Raw genomic sequence first — 19,178 nt, 5'->3', positions numbered from 1 at the left:
CCTTTAAAAAAAAAGGATTTTATAAATAATAATAGTAATACAATAAACCATAAAACAAAACTCATGACCTTCTGCTTTCATTTATGCCTACATGGACTGGTCCAAAAGCACAAAAGCGGGAGTCAGCCCAAAAATAAAATTATGTAGAATAATAAGAACTTAAAAAGATTTGGAATGCTTGACTTAGTCATATAAAATGTTAATTTTAAGAGTTGCAAGCTACAATAAAATAAAAAAAAATCTCTAAATTAACCAATTATACTGAAGTTCTGTTGCAACGGTAACTTCCTTCCGAAAGGGCCGTCTTTTAGCTTCGCCTGCTCTCAGCGGTGCAGCGGCCGAGGACTGAACCTCCAGCGACCATGGCGTCTACAGAGATAGCGAGGCAAGCGGTGAGTAGACCATTGTACACAGGGACGCTCAGCTTTTCCCACAAATATCGCCTGTCTTTAAATGACAATGGAGACAAAATGCATGTGTTTAACAACCCCCGCAATTTGCGTTCTGTGGGTCTTTGCGGAGGCTAGCATCAGTGTGTTATCCTTGAGGCTAATGAATATAAAAAAACGACAATATTCAACATTTATCGCATGATAAAGCTATACTTGTTATGCAGATGTACGGTTTGTTTCACCACGGCGTAGTTACATTTTTGTGATTTCGTTTAAACCTACATGATGTGTTATGATAGGAGCAAGGCTGATTTCTGGGCCGTGCCGATGCCTTAAATGAACCGTGTGTATTTTAATACTAATGTCTCTGATCATGCCATGTTTACTAGTCTAATCATATTATTACGCATATGTGTTTGTGCAATTCAAATATCTTGTCTTTGAACGCCCCAAAGTCAGCGGAGGTACTCGTTTCCGCTATGTCTCCTGTCCCGTTAAGTTACATTTCGGGCGTTGTCTGACGTTTTGTTAGAAAATGTAAATACCTATTGTCAAATCTTATGTTTGAATATTTAAAAATCCGTTTGATTGTTGAATCTTCACAAACAATCTAGACGTATAATTCTAGTTTGATGAATTAATGAAGTCCTCCTTCTCTACTCAAAACATTGCCAGCTATCTAAACTCAGTTCTCACTCACAATCCAGACAATCCAATGTAAGTCTGGCATCATTCTGGTTATTTTAAACTAAATTTGAAAAGGAATGTTTATTTCCCTTGAACAGTTTCAAAAGTAACAGTTATGTTGTCTAAACCACATAATGGCAGCCTGGCTGAGGTCTAGCTGCTTTTTGTTGAATGTAGTCTACTCTAAACAAAATCTGTCTGTAGAGTGGATTCAGAGAGATGAAGAGGCTCATTGCCAACCGCACGCCCACTCACATATAACACTTGCACATGCTACAGCCTTTTTACACACAGTGAAAGCTTTATAACACGGAAGAAGAAACACAGGAAATCTAACTACAAAACAAAAACTATTATTCCTTATAGAACATGTGGTATGTAAACAGCATTTTCATTTCATATCACAAAACAGGATGTCAGTTACTTCAGCTGGAAGTAGACTCTGACAGTTGAATCATTCTGAAAGGTTCAAAGTAAACCATTTTACTAACTGATATTCATTTCCTCAGGGTGAAGGTGCTCGTGCTGTTCCCCTGTCAGGCCATGTTGGCTTTGACAGTATGCCTGACCAGCTGGTCAACAAATCTGTAAACCACGGGTTCTGCTTCAACATCCTCTGTGTCGGTGAGCGCATCATGCATGAAATGTGTCTTGTTCCTCGGGTCATAAGATATCTGGTTCAGTGAAAGTCATAAGATGCAGTTGGTGTTTCGGCTGAGGAGGCATAACGTTCATTTAATCCCAGCTATCTTTAGTGTTTCACTTTACTGTAGTTTTACTTAACAGCACTTGTTTTATGAGCTGAAATGCTCCAACTGTCCGTAATATTCATAAAGCAAGCATAGGCATTCAAAAAGATTCAGTGATGGTTCACAAATAGGCCAACGGGCCTGGTCCGCAGCATAGGCTGCTATATGGGTTAAAAATAGAAAGGGAGAAAAAAAAATAGAGCAAGCTTTGTAATTGAGTCATCTGACTGCTGTCAGTATGACAGATTCAGCTCCTTTTATCATTCGACCTAAAATTGTCCAGCATCACTTTAACATTTTATTGAAAGTGTTTTCATATGCTACTTATATGTTTTGTATATACTTTTAGTTGATAAAGATATACAGTTTATTGTATTAAGGTTACAATAAACTTAGGTTAACCCTAACCCTGGGTCAGTTATTTATCCTCTGCATCTGACCCATCCTTCATTGCTGCTGGGTCACCTTGTCTGGAGAGTTGGTCTGGGATTCAAACCTTGGACCTACTATGTTCAAAACATAAAATAATTGATGTATTGTAGACTTTACATTTGGTTCAACTTGTGCTATGTAAATAAAAAAAAAAAAAAAGCATGAAACATTTTTTCCAGGTGAGACTGGTCTGGGAAAATCCACTTTAATGGACACTTTATTCAACACAAAGTTTGAAGGTGACCCAACGCAGCACAACCAGCCAGGAGTCACACTCAAGTCAAACACCTATGAACTGCAGGAGAGCAACGTGCGTCTTAAACTCACTGTAGTCAATACAGTGGGCTTTGGGGACCAGATCAACAAAGACGACAGGTAGCAGTGATTATTAGTTTTAATTCAAGTTTGCCTTCACATTTCAGTTGTGTACATTAGTTTCTGTTCATTCAAAGGTCATTTTCATATTAAGTCCTATTATTTGCAGCTACAAGCCTATTGTGGAATTTATCGATACTCAGTTTGAAGCATATCTTCAGGAGGAGCTGAAAATTAAGCGAACGCTACACAGTTATCATGACAGCCGCATCCACGCTTGCTTGTACTTCATTGCACCTACTGGACACTCTCTCAAGTCCCTGGACCTGGTCACTATGAAGAAACTGGATAGTAAGGTAAGCCACAATCATTTACTAAACATTGCTCATTTATTGTATGATGACATGGTTGTGATTGTGAAAGTATTTAGTGTATATCTTCAGTTTTTGGTCTTTCTGTGAACAAAGCATTGTTTTATTCAATAATTTTATGTTTCCTCGCATGGATTCCTGTTTTTTTTTCTTTTTTTTTTCATACTAAAAGCAATATTCAGTGATCACTTTGCCTTAGGATTGGACCATATTACAGACAATATTCTGTTCCTTCATGAAATATACAATGGCAAACAGCTTTGAATTGGACATTTGAAAAGTACTATGCTATGATGCCACTTGATTGTTTATTGATTTGTGCATATCTCCTTTAGGTTAATATTATTCCCATTATTGCCAAGTCTGATGCTGTCTCTAAGAGTGAGCTGGCTAAGTTCAAAATCAAAATCACCAGTGAGCTGGTCAGCAACGGAGTTCAAATCTACCAGTTCCCCACTGATGACGAGTCTGTGGCTGAGATCAACTCAACAATGAATGTAAGTCCACATGTTTTCTGCAATTCTTTTAAAAACATTCTTAAAAAAATAAAAAGCAGAATTTCACATAATCAAATATTGCCACATATCGATTTGACATTGAGTACAATAGTTTTGTGTTTCTTTCCGAGTAAATGGCAGCTGCGTCTGTGTTTTTCTCTTATGTAATAGAGCCATTTGCCATTTGCTGTGGTGGGGAGCACAGAGGAGGTGAAGCTTGGGAACAAGATGGTGAAGGCCCGGCAGTACCCCTGGGGGACAGTGCAGGGTAAGCTCCTTTTTAGCAGAGATGGGAGCTTGCTTTGTTCTGTCCGAATCGCCCCACTCTAATTCATCCTTTTGAGGCAGCAGTAGGCAGTAGGCAGTAGGCAACCGAAAAGTTGATAGTTTGTTACATAACCACAGTTGGGTTGCTTTGTGAAGACAGAGAGGCTACTATCTGCAGCTTTTAGTCATTGTATTTTACTATATTTGACCCAATAATTGATTTCAATGTGGAGCTATGGCTGCCCATCAGTGGTGTATAAAGTTTGTGATACATTAGTCTCTGTTGGCTCACTGTATTATTGATTGTGTGTGATGGGTGTACTGTTACCCCAGTCAAAAGCTACAAATCTACATTCAGTATTTCATTGACAATCCTGAATGAAATCTTATTTTGTGAATGCATAAAGGCTACGGTAAATGAATGCTTAATTTAACTTTCAATTATGCGTGCAAATCTGCAGACGCAATAGCATTCAACCCTGTCCATTTTGGTGTTGCATTCAGTGTATTTGTGGATAATTATTTTTCAATGTTTTCCCTGGTCACACAATGCATTAGTGCCTTCACTTTTTGCAAACATGTCTTAGATGCTCGTTTGTGTGTTTACAGTGGAAAATGAGAATCACTGTGACTTTGTTAAACTTCGAGAAATGCTGATCAGAGTAAACATGGAAGACTTGCGGGAGCAGACACATGCGCGTCACTATGAACTTTATCGCCGCTGCAAACTGGAGGAGATGGGCTTCAAAGATACAGACCCGGACAGCAAACCCTTTAGGTAACGCGCAAGACACGTAGACCTGGATAGACCTTTATTCTTCCAAAGGAGAAATTTGTTTTCGGACACTGTCAATACATAAAATACAGACATTAAAGGCACACACATGCTGATGCCGGATTTGTTCAAGATTACAAGCTGTTTGAAGCGGTGATGGTAGAACGCAATAAAAAGAAGACAAATCTGAAGTGATATCTTACAAAGAAGGGTGATAACTTTTGTGTTAATTTGTGTGTATTGACTTTTGTGCAATACTTAACCTATAACTTAGCAATTAAGAACATTTCAGCACATTTCTGATGAATTGCAAAAATACTGTTCTACCATTATATTCCTACAAGAATATTTATTTATTTATTTATTTTCAACCACAAGACCTGTGTTTGTACATCTTCTAAATCCTGTTTGTCTTCCTCTAATTTAACTGCCCTTTTTAATTGGTTTGTTGCTTTATTTCATTTGTTCCGGTTATTGTACATTCTGTAAATGTGTTTTCTCATCTACAGTCTCCAGGAAACTTATGAGGCAAAACGTAATGAGTTTATGGGTGAGCTGCAGAAAAAGGAGGAAGAAATGAGGCAAATGTTTGTCCAGAGAGTGAAGGAAAAAGAGGGCGAGTTGAAAGAGGCTGAGAAGGAGGTAAAATCATTGCACTTTAATGATAATTCTGTGTTTCCTAAATCTAATTCACTGCTTGTATTATTGTCCTTCATCTAGCTGCATGAAAAGTTTGACCGCCTGAAGAAACTCCATCAAGATGAGAAGAAGAAGCTGGAGGAAAAGAAGAAGTCCTTGGATGATGAGCTCAACATGTTCAAACAGAAAAAGACTGCGGCAGAGCTACTGCTGAACCAGGCTCAGCAGGCAGGGGCATCCACCACACTTAAGAGGGACAAAGAGAGGAAAAAGTAAGTACTGGTATGCCTTTTCTCCCCGGCTTCTGTCTTTACCACTACAGGTGTAAGAGCCACTGCGATATCCCTTTCCAGCTGTCTGTAACGCAACTGAATCCGTAATTACAATATATGGTGCTTGCACTATGGATACTTTCTCTTTTAATCCTGTGCCGGTCTTGTGTTGAAGCTGATGTGACTCGGTGCCTGTTAAAAAAGGAAGAAGACACTTGCACTGAGAAGGTTTCTGTCTTTATTACTTTACATTGAATGTTATTCTCAACAGCCACCTTTTCAGTCTGGACACTTACTAAACACTTTCTGTCTACAGTTTCCAGAGATCCAGTCTTAAAGTCTTCTCATTTCAGTTAAAACCTGATTTCAAAAAAGTTGTGGGTTTTGATAACTGCCTGTGTAAAAGTGAATATGTCTTGTGAGTGCATGTGTAAACCTGTATTGCATCCATAATGTTTTCCAGTTAACTTCTTCCAAACTTGCTGCATGCTGCATGAGGCACCTTATTTCTGGTAAGGCGTCATGACAAAAATATCTTTGGAAAAACACAGTTTCGGTAGAATTTACAATGCAACATATACTGTGTTAAGACAGTGGATAATGCAGGGTTTGCCATTACTGTGCCAGCTTTAAATAAACTAGTTTATTAGACTTTCATACAGCATAGATGTACCCACTGCCTCCCGATGTCTACAATGACCCTTTTATGTAGCTTTCCTCTCCCCACCCTGCTCTGGGCCTGTACAAAGAACTATTCAAGACTGAGCTTTGACTTATCGGCTCAGACCTCAGCAGAAAACTGCCTCTGGGCCTCTCTGTTTATTGAGATGACATGTTGTGTTTGGTGTCATAGCCAGAAGATGACCCCTACTGTCTTCAATCCTCTTTAAGTTACAGTAACAGCCATAAGTGTTAAGACAAAGATGTAAACATTGAACATTTGAGTAGCAGCTGTTAAGACAAGTTTTTTTTTTTTTAAAGTGCAATTGATGTATTTGGCCAATAACAAATTGTGTTGCGCTTACATCGTTGCATAGGCTATCATTAAGATGACTAAAATATTCACTCACATCATGTGTGTCCAATTAACAAAGAGAGCATTAACAGACTTTCTGTTTTATTTTCAGTGAAGGATTCCTGTAGAGGTGCTTGTGGCCATATCGCTGTGAATGAGTTTCTACCCCATCCCACCTTCCCCTTTCCCAGCTTCACCCTCACCTGAACCCCCATGTGTAACCCTCCTCCACATGCCTTTGTTTTGTGGAAGCTGTTGGGCAAAGCTTCTCACTGCTGAATGTACCACTCATGTCTTAATATTTACCCCGAGCTGTCCTTTTTGTAGTGTTTAAAAGCAATTGTATTTTTGCTTTTATTTTTTTATTATATATATATATATATATATATATATATATATTAGTGTGCTTTTGAATATTAACATACATGACTACTTTTGTTGATTTAAACAAAAATGTGTGGGCTAAAGTGAAGCATTTAATACTGGGACTAGGATGTGGAATGCACTGCCATTATCATCATAATTGAATTAGCCAAAAGTAAATCGGCTAGAGTTGTGTGGCATTTTTCTCTGCACACTGATATATATCATAAGAGCTATACCACAAAATGTCCCTGGTCTAATGTAATTTCATTCTAGCCTGATGCATGAATTCAACAAATCTAATATTTGAACCTCTTACTCTTGCTCACATTGTATTAGCTTTCACATTGCACTTTTCTTATTACACCAATAGGACATTCTTAAATGTTGTGTCAGTGCAACTGTATCTTTCTCTTTTAAATATATTTCTTTAAATGAAGGCACATAAAGTCATACATCACTTTCATTGCTGGGACCAGTATTGTTTGTATCAGTGTTGAGCACAAATATAAAGACAATAAAGATCAATTTCAACCAAATTTTTAAACACTGGCCATACTCATTTTGTGTAGAAGGTGGAAAAATATTTAATTTTGGATACAATTTTTATGTGTGGCGTTTAACTGCTTTTTTTTAAATTTTGTTTTAGATTGAATTGACTCACAATTGCGATAAGCATTGCAGCTCACTGGTTTGTGTATTGACTCTAATTTGCAGTAATCCATGGCTCTGCACTGAGTAGGTCATCGGCCCTGACCAGACGCACTGTGGACACATCCATTCATGCATATCTTTACCTTGCTTTATCCTAAATGTGTTGTATTGTACCGTTTGTTGCTTCGATAACTTTCAATTGCGCAATCCAATATCTGCTTTACTATGCACTTCATATAATCTCTTGTCACTAACATTTTGTTTCAGTTTACTATTGCCTTTATGTCATCTTGTAACACAATGCAGAATCATTGTCGTTGTTTAATCTATAATTCTTGCTCTTTGAATCCACGCAGATAAAAATTTAACTTTTATCCATAATTTTTTTTTTTTTTTTTTTCAAAACTAAAACTTAAAGCTTTGGCTTCTCTAACCTCTGTATTTCTGTCTTTTTGTCCCTCTCTCCAGCTTCTTTTAAACTGTCTTGACCACTTGAAGATGGGATTGCATCTACAAGAATTAGACATCCTTAACTCCTTCCTGCTTTTCTCACTGTATCAACCTGTTTATTTCCCCATTGCGTCACCCTTGTTAATCATGGCCTTTTGTGGTTCACATGGTATTTCTCTAAATACCCGATGACACTAATGTTTTGAACTTGGCACCAGTAAGTGGTTTTTTCACATGTGGGTGATCATTACATAATACATTGGTGAAAACGTATCGATCTGCTCTGATTAGAGTCCTCTGTGCTAAAGATACACATGTTAATGGGAAGAGCTATTGACCTATACACGGCACAGACAACATAATGCACCACCACAGCATTGAACCAAGCAATTGTCTTGCATACATCAAGAGTGTCAATGACAACACGCATATAATTGAAATATACAAAAGAAATGTATTTACAAAAAACTAATGTCCAAGTCAAAACAATGTCTCATCATTTGACCATGGTGCCAGTTATGTTAAGTCATTGTTGATACCATGAGTGTCACATGAAAAAGGCCTTTTAAAACTTTGTGCTTTAATATTTGCCTTTGAATTTTTTCATTTTTTTTCATGCATGTGCATTATTTAACACAACTTGCTTTGGACTTTGGACACGCTTGTTTTCATCCTTTGACGACATGTAGTCTTAATTTACGTAACGTTTTGTTCAAATGGTAAATTCTACTGTATATTGATTATAATTGACCCGAATCTTCAATCCTTTTCCACAAAATATTAGATAAAAAAATGAAGTAAATTGAATCCCAGATTTCAGTATTGAGGTATACTTATGCATTTGTATAATTTATAAGGATATATTTTGTGTATTGAAGTGAATACTTGTTGTTTATTACTGATCTTTAGATGTTATTCAGAGTGTGAAGTAAATGGATGTCATAAAATTTACATTTCTTCAAGTATCAGTAATCACCTTTTAAATTCAAGCCTTCCACATTCCATTTACTCAGTGTGCTGCTCAAGTTTGATTCGATTCTTGTACATTTACAATAAAAAGCAATGATTGAAAAAAAACGTTGTTTGTTTTTGCCTACTTCTTGAACGCATTGCAGGCTCCACCCCCATTGTCCACCCCCCCAGCTGACGCGCATTGCCTCCAGCAGCAAAGGATTGTGGGTATTTCCGGTTAGCGTGAACTGCTTTCTAGCTCCCTAGCTTAAAAAAGATTCTTAATCCTATCTTGGTTTTATCCGCAATCTTTTACGCTTACATTTCGTGCATTATCATGTCTGAATAATGCAGCTATATAGGCATTTGTAAGCAAGTCTAGTGTCGAACTTATTCACGTAAGCTGATGCTAACACTCACAGATATGAGTCATCTGCCTGTGTCTTTTAAAACACCGCATTGTTTTGGAACATAAGGACGCCAGTAAGTTAATACTTTCTTTGTTGTCTGCACTTTGTTGTTGTACTACAGTGTATATGTTTGTGTCAAAAGCACTATACTTTTGCGTCATAAAGTGTATTCTCTCATGAAAGTTCTATGCCCTCTTCAGGGATAAACGGGACTTGCCTTGCAATGGCAGGGTTTTATCACGGTAAAATGAACCCTTTGTACACAAATCAAGCTACGGGTTTCGGGAAAAGAGTCTACTCATCTGATGATGGTAAGTTAATGTTTTGTTACAGCAAATACACTGTATATTTTAATACAATTGAATCGCCTACACAATATATACATTATTATAAAATCATCACCATTCATGATTTGGAATCTTTAAGGTGATTCTAGCATCAACTGATGTCAAGCCACATTTGGTTACGCTTACTGGAACAGATCATTAACCAATAATTGATTGTATTCATACAGGAGATGAGCCATTAAGGAAGGTCCCATCATTACAATATGGCTCCAGACCTGGATTTGAGCCTGTACCCTTTGTCAGTGGTGGAGGCTTAGTTGGGAGAGCTCATGAAAAGGAAAATAACCAGCTCAGGAGGCGTGAGCAGCACAGTTTTCGACAAAGGGAGTATGATCACTCCGTACACGGACATGCCTTTGACAGAGAGACGTCCCACAGCTCTGACTCAAAGAGTTTCCATAGTGAATGGAACAGAGAATATGCTGAAACATCAGGCTTTGGTTTTAGAGACTGTGGCTCCACCTCTAACTTTATGGCAAGAACAGAACAGGAGTACACAGCCAAGTTTGAAGCCCAGTCTTCCGTAGACATTGACGCTTTGTACTCACAGCCCCAGAGGTTTGGCGGTGGGAACAGGTCTGGTCTTGGGTACAGCCATGGGAATCGATCGTCAACTAGCAGGTTTTTCAGCAGCAACAGTCTCCCCGTTTCTAAACCTCAAGTTCAGTTTCAGCATCAACCAGTATTTCGGATAACGGTAGACGAGAAGCAGAGATTAATTACTAATGTAGCATCTGCTATTAAAGTTGCTTTAGAGGACCCAGCTTGTAAAAATGCAAATAATGAACCAAACTATAATTTTATTTTGAGTCGCAGCATCCAAGCTTGCAAAACAAATCCTGAATATACTTATGTCAACCTGAAGAATATTCCCCCGGCTGACTTGCCAAGAAACAAGAAAATGCCGTTTGATGGCTATGCCTGTGAACTTCGATGTCAGCAGGTTTATCTTGCCACTGGGTACTCGGGCAGTAAGAATGGAGCGAGGGACCGTGCTTCAGAGCAGGCTGTGAGACTTTTCTTGAGACCAGTGGAGGTTCGTGTTGTGGAGCGCAAATACAAACACTCAGTCTTTGAAGACATGGTTGTGTGCCAGGCACACAGTCCAACCCCAGCCTTTGTACCTGCTCTGTGTAACCCAGAGGAAAAGTCTGTCCCAACCTCTAAGGGACAATTTGAGCCTGACAGTCAAAAACATTGGAAAGAGTTTGTGGTTATCGAAAATGCACATGATGCAATATGCATTCTCAACAATTCAGCAGCTTATAACCGCATGAAAATAGACTATAAATTTGACCTGCTCTCAAACAATTCTTGGGTTTGCAGAGTTTTTGTGCAAGATGAGCTCTTGGGAACAGGGAGAGGCAATAAAAGGTTTTCAAAACATACAGCAGCTGAATACGCCTTAACAAAGCTCCGTAAGAATCAGGAAGTGCGCCAGCAGCATGTGGAACAACTGTCGCAGTTTGACAGGCAAAATAATCAACAGGATGTTTTTTTTGAACCACAGCTTCACAAACGTCGTCATCAACGTGAGCTTGTCATTCTGGAAAATTCTGATAATGCAATTTGTATTATTAATGATACTGCTCAGTTTAATAAAGTGACTGCTGATTACAAGTTCTCAGTTCTGCCCAATCAGTCCTGGAAGTGTGAGGTTTATTTGGCCGGACAGTTTGTTGCAGCAGGAGAAGGGCCTAAAAAAATAGTTAAACACATTGCTGCAAATGAAGCCCTCAAAACACTAAAGCAGACGCATCCCGTAGTGAAGTCAAACATCCGAAAAGATAGCACTGCAGAAGCCATATCACGATCACAGATAATGGGACGCTCGGGTGAGGAGGACCTGAAGCAGGAAATTAAAGAGGATAATATAGGGAACCAGCTGTTGCGCAAAATGGGATGGAAAGGTGGAGGTCTTGGTCGTGATGGAGACGGTATTGCAGAACCCATCAAAGTAAAAGAACAGTTTTCTAGAGAAGGTCTTGGCCTAGATGCAAATATTCAGCTCAAAAAGCAGGACCTTGAAGACATCATTCGTAACTATGCCTCCTCAGACAGGCAGGATGATCTCCGCTTTTCCACTGAACTGACCAATGATGAACGCAAGCAGATCCACCAGATCTCTCTAAAATATGGCCTTCGAAGTAAGTCTTATGGGCATGGAAAACTGAGATTTCTTATTGTTAGTCGCAAACTTCACAAAGAACAGCTGATTGGGCAGCTTTTACAGGATGGACAAGTGGGACGATATGCGCTCATAAAACCTCAGGCCTTACATTAATTCACACATAGTCAAGTCTCCCAGTTAATAGTTTTTTTTTTCTTTCCTTCATATTTCTGTAAAATATGTTTATCATCTATAGATCATTGTTTCTTATTGTCGATGACAAACTTTTTGTCCTGGTTAATGCCTGCTTATGATTCTTTAATTTACATTAAACATCTGCTAAATTTATTTGAATCACATTGTATTATTGAATAGTTTAAATTAACTCACTCTTGGGATTGTTGGCAGTGCTGAGAAGTAACTAAATACATAGTACGAAAATATGCATTCAGAAAACAAATTTTACTTAATTGTTTTCTAGTAGCATTACTTTCATTTGGTAGTAAAATATAACATGAAGTGAACATACAATTGCTTTAACCACGTTTACACTATATTAATGCCACTCGATGTGAAAGTAGTCTTAAGTAGTCAGACTACAGTACTCCGATGGGACCATGTAACAGATTGTTACAAAATACATTTATTCTTTAACTAAATACATGTTCAAAGTATTCCACTGTATAATGGTCAACTTGTCGGGCTAGCCAGAACCACAACAGAAAGGAGGGACTGTCAGGCAATTGATAAACAGATCGGAATGCTAGAGAGAAATGTGACTGTAGCTCAATACATGTGTGAAGAAATAAATTCAAACATTGCTTATTTTTTCAGAACAAATAAATCTTAATATGTTGTACAAGTGACTGATTTTTATTTTTTTATTTACAAGAAAATGTAGTTTGTTACATGGGTTACCAGTGCAAAGTTGTGGTACGTTCTGAAGATACCATATTGAGAATGGCTGATAAGAGTGTAAAAATGTAGAAATATTCTCAAATGACACTTAAAATTTTTGAAAGTGCATTAGCAGAAAGGGTCTAAATGTGTGAAAATCTAGGGCCGTCATATTCACCAATATCAAAATGATTTGAAGTAGGCATGAAGAAAACATACCAAAGGCAATTGTGAAGTTCTAAAGAAAAAAAAAACATTTAAATGCTTAAAGATTCTTTTAAGGCTGTTAAAATGCAAGAAAAAAAAACCCCACTGAGCCCATGAATTCTAACGTTAAAATCAAACCACACAGAAAATCTCAAACTCACTGTATCAGAAACGTGTGTCAGACATAGTCAAATAAACAAAACAATGAAGGTATATGGCAAGTAACCCAGATATAACAAGGTACATTAACTTTTAACAAACACACTATTCCCAAACAACGCCATCCATCATGATCAAATGCCACAACACAACAGCATACAAACTTCAAATATTTATGGGAGAAGTATACTGTACTTAGGATATTACAATATGTCATTTTATATTTATGCAATGGGTTTTCTTGATTAGTGGTTTCTTGGTTGTAGACTAGACACTGGTGGTCAAATATGAATGACAACAGGGGTCAACAGTCACGCCAACTCTGTTCAACAATAGCAGAAACCCTCTTTTCATACTCCCGTTTGTTTTCCTGGTACAGTTGGGCCGCTTGACTGTTAGCTGGACTGTTGGGGTTTGGTTCATCCAGTAAAGACTTAAAATACAACAATGTATAATGTAAGTTTTCTGAAAGAAATGAGCTGCAAATAAAGTGTACGTCAAATAGTTACCTGTATTGAAGTTAAGATCGATGAGACATCGTATGTTGGACTCCAGCGATTCTGAAGTATATCTAAGCATATGCTTCCATCCGCATACACTGTGAAGAAATAATTAATAATAGAGTAATCCATCTCAAAATATTGTATTTGCAGTATTATACACACCATTTGGATGAAACATTTTGGAAACAAATCGCACAGTCGGAGGTTTATTTGGATATTCCTCTGTAAATTCAATGGTAAGTTTGAAGGTACCTGTAAGATAGCAACAATACAAAAGCCATTTAATACACATCAAAATAAATTGTACCCTTTCTTGCAGCTGCTTTAATGTTGATAACAGGTTTTTGTTTTTAGTAAAGCTGCACACAGCTCATGTTCAGATATTTAGAGGATAAAAGTCACCATCTTCAAAAGGTGTTCCCTCTGGACTGGAAAAAAAAAAAAAATGACATACAGTTAGTTGTTTATTATACAGATGAATACAAGATAATGTTGCAAATGTGTCTCACCCAAAAATGACAGCATTCCAAACCATAATGTTGTTTTCAGATGGGGCACCACTGACACCAGCAGGGGGATCCTCTTGCAGCCTGTAAAATAAAACCCATCAGCGGTAAAAAAGTATGACCTAAAATAACATACATCTAGAACAGTTCAGATAAAGTTTGATAATAGAATAATTCAACGGCACGAACTGTGTCAGTCCCCGTGTTAAATCCACATAAACACATTGGCACTGCACGAGCCCGGAAGGTGTTAGCTTTACTAGCAGCGGCATTAGCATGATCTCGTTACCGGACACATGACCATTACTAACGAGTTATTGTGCATTCAATAATCCACAGTTTCAGCGTAGTTAATGCTTAATTGTATTCGCTTGCTTATGTGAGAAAGTACAGTCTGTCGAGTAAAGCTGGTTTGTCTTGGCTAATATTAGCTGAGGGTTAAGCTCTAACCCTGTTGTTTTGGTTTTGACTTACCTTTTAAAATCTCTCATTAAACGTCTTCTAGCTGGCGTTGACATCTTGTGTGTTACAATTTAAAACCTCGGCATATAATGTCGTACGTCAAGGTAGATGGTCAATAATTATTCAATGTTTAATTTAAAGCTAACTCGCTAGCCAACGATGGCTAGTTTGTCAAATATTTGGCTGTACCTGCTCGACGTGGACCCTACCAATTGTGACTACAGTGAGGGGTCGTGATGTTTGTAAAAGGGCGTCGCTGAGTTGTAAATCCACACGTACACAAAACATCTTTTATGAATATGTAAATATAACAGGACCTTGACTCTTATAAACTGGCCAAGCGATACTAGACCCACTGCAGATTTGCATGGTTTCTCTCTGGCCAAGCCCCCCCTCCATTTTATCCAACTTGTATCAGCCCAGAAAAATTACGTCATTTGTTTAGACCATTGATTTATTTATACGAACATCTTAGCTCAATAATTTGCACTGATTCCTCTTACTTCTAGTCATTTTAGTTCACTTTGTACTGTAATGATGTGTTTTGGTGGAGTCAAACACTCTGATATTAAATCATACGAATATAGCGTTTATGTGCAGTCGTTGCAGTTGCACTGACAGGACACTTGAGGGCACTTAACACCCATCTCAGCAGGGTACAGTATATCAAAAACGTGTTGGAGTTAAGCGCGCCATAATACAATTTTCACTTTTTCATTTATTGTGTGTCCTTTAGGAAAAATTACCCTATTCACACAGCATCAATCGGTCAGGATTCTTGGTTTTCAACAAGGCGGCCAGGGTTCGACTCCCCGTATGGAAACGTTCTTTTCATGCTCTTTGGGCGTATACATCAGTCAATGCCAAAGTAGAGATAAAATACATTCTTAACAAACCTTTTCAGCTGCAGGCCACCTCGAGGAAAGGGGCAGTCTCGTGACTATGCCCGATTCCTCTCATCCACACAATGTCTATTCTCATCTTACATACTCCGGCTTGTTCCGGGAAGCTGCATCTCGCCATCCACGACCCAGCAGCGCCAAACCATGATACAGACATGGGATTTAAGCCACGGACATCGCGCGCACCTGTAGACCGCGCTCTGTCCATACAGTGATGCTGACTCTAAATGCAGTAAACTGATACCGAGTTTGATATGTGTTGATTTAATCCTAAGAAGTCCACATGAATAAACAGCGTGAGTGTTTACTTGAAGTTAAACCAGAACCTAACCCTTATGCCCATGCTCACTTTAAGGGCCCGCTTGCTGCTCTGTCAAAGTTTGGTATTGAGCCAATCATTTCCCAGGAAAATGTGACTAGTAGGAATTCCCCACGCGTCAGTCCTGCCTGCCTGGGAGAACTACAACCTTGTGTCAGGACCAGGACCGGAGGACAACGAGAGGAGAAGGAGGACGCTTACTGGAGTTTGTGCCGTGCGCTATCCCAGGACCGGCACTGGAGCCTTTTGGGTCATGTTTATGAGGAATGCCACGAGCCCGCAGCTTACTCTGCACAACTACAGGAGACTTCTGCCAAGGTAAAAGAAATATATGTCATGGTATGTGATGGTAACTTGTCTTTGGTGAGCTGTAGAATGCGGTACGCTGAACTGAAAGTAGTGATTTTAAGCTATTTTAGGCCTGTATACGTTTGGGGATAGTTTAGCAGTCTATTGGCTAAACTAAAAAGCATGACCTGACTCATGTGAGTAGCCACAGGGCTCCATGTCATTCTCTTTTTCTCTACAGTTCAGAGATTTAAAAGCTCTAAAGACTGATTCGCCATAACTTAAGAAAGAAATCACATGATGTCAATGGTAATACATTTACCCACAACATAGCATTCATTTTGGTCAGTTCTGTGTCTGTATATGAAACCAAGCTATGTTAAACTGAGTGAGCTCATAAATGTGCTTTTGTTTGTGTGTTAAATTCCCAGCAATGAAGCTTTGCCTGCTGTGGGTTGAAATGTTTGCCAGATGTTTACATATTTGGGCTAGAATGCTTGGATATGGGACAGACAAACAGCTGTCTTATGGACTGCAGTTATTTTCTGTTTCTGTAGAGAAGGAGGCGTGCCCCTTTAGGAAGAGAGAAGTTATCAGTATTTTAATTGCTCATAGGCTACATCCCCAAAACTATTTACCCATTATTACCTCCCCAACTTAGTGTTCATTATCATTGCAAAGACTTGGGGATAATTGGAAACTGAAATTCACTGAAGCAGTATTCCAGACTTTACAGATGTAGCTTTCCTTATGTGGCTTGGCGTTTTAACATGCGGGTTGTTTTCTAATCTTATTGCATATTATGCCTCTATTTGTATGGACCAGATGCTCTTTCACATGTGCAGACCTTTTACGTCACATAGAAAAGCACGACTGCATGGCAAGCATGTTAAATCTACTCTAATTTACTTTAGAGGGAATACCGAGTCCAAGCAAAAGTAGGACACATTTTTAAGGTTTACAAAATAGTGTTCAAAATTAAACCAGGTCACGTACTAAATCATGTTTTTAACAGGGTAGAATGAAGACTAACCCGTCTTAAACCAGTCCTAAAAATGGAACCCGTCTAAAGAAAGTTAATACCATATTTTCCACGTTATTTATAAAAAGTGCACTTCAAATACAAAACAAAACAAAACAAAAACTGCTCTACCAGCACTAGAAACCCCCGGTCCCAGAGTTTTAGACCCATTCCACTCAGTGTTTGCATAGAGGGCTGATTTAACACACTGCTCTTCCCGGCAGCTTTGCTTAGCCTGTGACGTCAGACCCGAGCAGGCAAAGCAGATGAGTGTGATGGTGACCCAAGGACAATAGAGGGCTGTTTTACTCACATCAACGATAAGAGCTCCTCAGACATCAGCCACTTCTCCTTGGTGCTGTTCAAGTTCAGCCCAACCCGGCCCGGTAATGGCCTCCCTAGATATATTGATTTGACTATGCACAAAAAAGAACAGAGCTTTTATTCCATTTAGAGAGCGCTGCACTTCAGTGTTTGGAGTGGCCTTCCACAGACGAGTGGACTCTTGCTAACTATTTTTTATTCAAATGTATTTTATATCTGTGTCGTCTTTGAGAATTGCATGCATGGTGCTCTATGGTATTTATTTTAGTGGTATACAGTTATTGTAAACCGACACATCAACTGTCCCTCATGTTCTGAAGTACTGTTGGGCTATTGAAGAGAGATAAGGCAGGTCATGTTTATGAAGTACTGCTCGCTAAATAGTAGAAAGCTCTGTATATGTTCTGTCATATATTATTCTGTCATATGTGCAATTGCTGTTGGAATTCATGTGCAATTCATGTGCAACCTATGTGCTGTCGTGACACATGCAATGGTATTTATGTATTTATTTATTTATTTGTCTATGGGAGTTTTTATTTATTTATAGGAGATCTTCTACTGAAAGTGTTTTTCAGACTTCCTATAAGTGATCTGTTCTTCTGGATCTACCTGCGTTGCACCAATGAAATTTCCCCATGTGGGACAATAAAGGAATATCTTATCTTATCTTATCTTATATTGACAATGACTTTCAGATGTAACTTTGATGTTTGTTTTTGATAGTTGGCGTACTATTAGTGTACAGTCATTGTTTACTTCTTAAATAACCACTGGATGGGAATGTGGATGAGCTGCTTTTAATGCCTTGGAACCTGTGGGCCAAAAAGAGAAACAAAACTAGCGTAACTTCCTGTTTTGATAAAAAAGAACATATAGGAGTTCCAGCGGAACTGATGATTGTAAAGTTCCTGTTTTGTGTCGCTATCTCTCCGCCTTTAGGTGAATGACACCTATGCTTCACCTTGTCAGACATGTTTTAGGCCGTTAAAGAGTGCAGCCAGTGGACATGACGTCAGCGAGAGTCGAGACGTGTAGGGAAATTCCACCTGTAACTTCATTCTACAGCAGCAGCATGTGACCGTGTGGAGTCACTGACTGCGCCTTTAGCTTTCTCCATGAATCTGTGCATTCCTGTGATGCAATCGGCTGTTACTGCAAAGGCAATTTTTGGGACAAACCGAGGAAATCTGTGTTACAAATTTGGCAGTAGAACGATTGTGTTTTTAGGCATGTAAGCTTTATCAAAAGTCAATATGGACTCAAAAGTGTATCAGTTGCGCCTACGCAACTTTTTCAACTATGAATGTAATTGATGAATCAATAACTGTGGTCACAAATGTCACAAATAATCATAAAACGCTTTAAATATGAAAACTTTAGTGGCAAAAATGTACAGGTTGCGTGCCATAACGTGTCATATTTACATTCGTTTTTCATTCAGAAAGTTTTATTTCTGAAAGCTTTTTTACATCAAATTGAGCAATGTTAATCTATCAGACAATGTGAATGAAAGTGAATTCTAGATCTCAAAACTGTGGTAATGATAATAATGGTCAAATTGTAATGTTTTTCTTATAATAATAATCGCAATGATAACTCCGACTGTTAAAAAGGGGAAATAATTGCACCCAATAGCAGGTAATTATTCTTGGAAAGTGGACATATGTGGCATTCTACTTTATTTCATGGTAATATGATCAAGTCCAACCAGCCAGTATGAAGACATGTTTATAATTTCAATTATATGGCACCTTTCTTTAAAACATATCCTTTCAGAAATACTAGAAAATCAACTCTACCATCGTAATGTTTAAGACTATGATCCAAAGGCTGTCATACAGAACCCCAAACTGGCATTGTATTTAAGTAACAAATAATAATAGATTCTTGT

General features: G+C 38.4%; 4 protein-coding genes across 8 annotated transcripts in view; 3 read left to right on the top strand and 1 right to left on the bottom strand.

Moving 5' to 3' along the window:
* Positions 1–251: 251 nt before the first annotated feature.
* Positions 252–8,937, top strand: septin6 (septin 6). 5 transcript variants are annotated; one of them, XM_072436112.1, is made up of 11 exons: positions 252–392; positions 1,589–1,703; positions 2,440–2,635; positions 2,745–2,931; positions 3,282–3,443; positions 3,615–3,711; positions 4,320–4,488; positions 4,995–5,127; positions 5,206–5,396; positions 5,572–5,624; positions 6,524–7,313. In XM_072436112.1, exons 1-10 carry the CDS (start codon positions 363–365, stop codon positions 5,573–5,575), a joined length of 1,284 nt encoding a protein of 427 aa, XP_072292213.1. In that variant the 5' UTR covers positions 252–362; the 3' UTR covers positions 5,576–5,624; positions 6,524–7,313. The 5 variants fall into 5 exon arrangements, with proteins under 5 accessions (XP_072292213.1, XP_072292211.1, XP_072292209.1 ...); XM_072436110.1 differs by lacking the exons at positions 5,572–5,624; positions 6,524–7,313 and adding an exon at positions 7,897–8,937; XM_072436108.1 differs by lacking the exons at positions 5,572–5,624; positions 6,524–7,313 and adding an exon at positions 7,492–7,733.
* A 502-nt stretch (positions 8,938–9,439) lies between these two features.
* nkrf (NFKB repressing factor) lies at positions 9,440–11,898 on the top strand. The gene is made up of 2 exons (XM_072436090.1): positions 9,440–9,550; positions 9,754–11,898. The coding sequence occupies exons 1-2, from the start codon at positions 9,463–9,465 to the stop codon at positions 11,868–11,870; spliced, it is 2,205 nt and encodes a 734-aa protein (XP_072292191.1). The 5' UTR covers positions 9,440–9,462; the 3' UTR covers positions 11,871–11,898.
* A 648-nt stretch (positions 11,899–12,546) lies between these two features.
* LOC140350205 (ubiquitin-conjugating enzyme E2 A) lies at positions 12,547–14,645 on the bottom strand. The gene is made up of 6 exons (XM_072436091.1): positions 14,443–14,645; positions 13,972–14,052; positions 13,865–13,890; positions 13,625–13,714; positions 13,469–13,557; positions 12,547–13,392 (listed from the first exon to the last, which is right to left on the bottom strand). The coding sequence occupies exons 1-6, from the start codon at positions 14,484–14,486 to the stop codon at positions 13,264–13,266; spliced, it is 459 nt and encodes a 152-aa protein (XP_072292192.1). The 5' UTR covers positions 14,487–14,645; the 3' UTR covers positions 12,547–13,263.
* A 1,210-nt stretch (positions 14,646–15,855) lies between these two features.
* Positions 15,856–19,178, top strand: part of elf1 (E74-like ETS transcription factor 1) — a 32,627-nt gene continuing 29,304 nt past the window's right edge. Inside the window, exon 1 of the mRNA XM_072436103.1 lies at positions 15,856–15,969. The gene's annotated coding sequence lies outside the window, so the exon portion shown is untranslated. The remainder of the gene's footprint in view (positions 15,970–19,178) is intronic.

This window comes from Eucyclogobius newberryi, unplaced genomic scaffold (assembly GCF_026437365.1).
Source record: "Eucyclogobius newberryi isolate DKJ021-1_F unplaced genomic scaffold, fEucNew1.0.hap1 SCAF_11, whole genome shotgun sequence".
In the NCBI taxonomy this organism is placed as follows: Eukaryota; Metazoa; Chordata; class Actinopteri; order Gobiiformes; family Gobiidae; genus Eucyclogobius; species Eucyclogobius newberryi.
The sequence above is the reverse complement of the archived record's forward strand: the minus strand, read 5'-3'. Positions and strand labels throughout refer to the sequence as shown.

Coding starts and splice junctions, on each gene's coding strand:
- septin6 (XM_072436108.1), top strand. CDS start 363: ATGGCGTCTACAGAGATAGCGAGGCAAGCG. Junction 393..1,588: donor CAGAGATAGCGAGGCAAGCG/GTGAGTAGACCA, acceptor TCATTTCCTCAG/GGTGAAGGTGCTCGTGCTGT. Junction 2,636..2,744: donor CAGATCAACAAAGACGACAG/GTAGCAGTGATT, acceptor TATTATTTGCAG/CTACAAGCCTATTGTGGAAT.
- nkrf (XM_072436090.1), top strand. CDS start 9,463: ATGGCAGGGTTTTATCACGGTAAAATGAACCCTTTGTACACAAATCAA. Junction 9,551..9,753: donor AGTCTACTCATCTGATGATG/GTAAGTTAATGT, acceptor GTATTCATACAG/GAGATGAGCCATTAAGGAAG.
- LOC140350205 (XM_072436091.1), bottom strand. CDS start 14,486: ATGTCAACGCCAGCTAGAAGACGTTTAATGAGAGATTTTAAAAG. Junction 13,891..13,971: donor TGGAATGCTGTCATTTTTGG/GTGAGACACATT, acceptor TTTTTTTTCCAG/TCCAGAGGGAACACCTTTTG. Junction 13,558..13,624: donor CAAAATGTTTCATCCAAATG/GTGTGTATAATA, acceptor ATTTCTTCACAG/TGTATGCGGATGGAAGCATA.